Consider the following 1,749-nt stretch of genomic DNA (forward strand, 5'->3'; position numbering starts at 1 on the left):
ACCGGAGTTGAGCCAAAAAGTAAAACAACACCCAATTCGATTCTAAAAAGCTGAGATCATTTTGTAAATTCTACGATTGCAATTGTGGTAACCTGAATCACCAAAGCAATCGGCTGTGCCATTCCATGTCACACAAGGCTCTGGACTCGCGCCATTCAATAGGCTCCTGCACTTTCCTCCTACATTCATGGAGACCTTTCAACCTCGACTCCTCCTCCTCCGATCTCCCAAAACGCTCCTCCACTAGTGGTTTCCTTTCCAAGCGTCCTTGCCTTTCCGATCGAACCACTTCTTTCTCCATCGACCTCTCCAAACTAACCCTCCACGACGACAACAACCCAATCGGAGCCAACCCCAAAAGAAGTAGCTTCAAGCTGTTCGCAAGAAAACGCCGCCGCCGTGGATCTAAGTCGGTATCGGGTCGGAGTTCAGATCGAAGCGGGACTCGAAGGTGTTGTTCCGTGGGGGCGTCGGCGGCGTACGGGACATGCTCTGATTTTCCGATGGCAATTGGGACGGACTCGAGTGGGGAGCAGTTTGGGAATGTTGGAGATGCATATTGGACATCGGATGTAAGCGAGGCCCGGAATCCCAGACGAGAAAGAGGGGATAATGGGAGTGGAGAGAAGGAGAGTTTAGGCGGCGTTGGGGCGCAACTTGGGTGCTTTGATGCCCGGGGGAATGAATCTGGGTATGGGAGTGAGCCTGGGTATCGTGGGGATGGGGAGTTTGGGTATGGGGATGGGGTTGATGAGGAAGAAGAGGACACTCCCTTGTTGTTTTGTGGAGATCATTTTGGAGGTATCTCTAATTCTTCTTGTTATTTGACAACTTTGATGCTTATATTTTACTTCTTTATCTGTTTCTGGGATTTGCTTTGTTTGTTAATGTTTTTCCTTGTGTCGTGTGATAAAAAATTAGTAATTTAATTACTTCTATAAGTAATACTTAAGCATGCTAATTTGAGAAAGTATACATTCGGGTTTAACTTATTTGACTGAAAATGTTAAATTTTGCTAAAATTGAACTGGATTTTGCACATCCTTACTTGCTTCATGAACTGAGGACTGAGGTTTTTAGTAAGATGAAAGGATACTGTTGAATAAGTTTTGAGTTGTAAAACTCGTACAAGAAGCATTTAGATCAACTATAATGGATCTATGTTTTTCATGTCTTGATTAAGTTGATATCATTGTGGTTCTCAATTCTCCTCTGCTGCTTATTATTAGGAATATGTTTTGCTTAATTCTCCTTAGCCTTACTTTTTTTACATGCATTTTGTTTGGATTTGCATGTTGTTTCATGAACTGAACGTATCATTTCCCTTGCACCAGATACTAAAATGGAGATTGTTTGGGAGAACACGTTCTCTGATCAGAAAGTTCATCATAGATGCCGTCGCAAAAAGAATGATTATAGAATGGTTGATTCCCCAAGGTAAATTGATTTAATCCAGTTATTGAATAATGACATACTCCCTTATATTAGTTTGATCATAGTTTATACATCCTGAAGGATTTGTTAGCTTCTCGATTGCTGCATAAGAGTAATTATAATGCATCAATAACCTTAGAGACCTTGAGTTGTCGAAGAAGAGTGGTGACATTGTGCAGAGATGCTTTTATAGATTAAAGCGTTAAGAGAAATTGGATATTAACTAACATTGTATCGTGTTTGTGGTAAGAAAGTAATGTGAAATGTACTAATACAAAATCAAGTTTTGTTCTCAACTTGTGATGTTCCTTTTCT

General features: G+C 41.0%; 1 protein-coding gene across 2 annotated transcripts; it reads left to right on the forward strand.

Annotated features, from left to right (window-relative positions):
• LOC120135327 lies at window positions 1–1,749 on the forward strand. Of its 2 annotated transcripts, none has more exons than XM_039151609.1 (2): window positions 1–801; window positions 1,326–1,749. In XM_039151609.1, the coding sequence occupies exons 1-2, from the start codon at window positions 126–128 to the stop codon at window positions 1,439–1,441; spliced, it is 792 nt and encodes a 263-aa protein (XP_039007540.1). In that variant the 5' UTR covers window positions 1–125; the 3' UTR covers window positions 1,442–1,749. The 2 variants fall into 2 exon arrangements, with proteins under 2 accessions (XP_039007540.1, XP_039007541.1); XM_039151610.1 differs by having other exon boundaries at window positions 1,335–1,749.

Source organism: Hibiscus syriacus, unplaced genomic scaffold (genome assembly GCF_006381635.1).
Source record: "Hibiscus syriacus cultivar Baekdansim isolate YM2019G1 unplaced genomic scaffold, ASM638163v2 tig00110607_pilon, whole genome shotgun sequence".
Lineage (NCBI taxonomy): Eukaryota > Viridiplantae > Streptophyta > Magnoliopsida > Malvales > Malvaceae > Hibiscus > Hibiscus syriacus.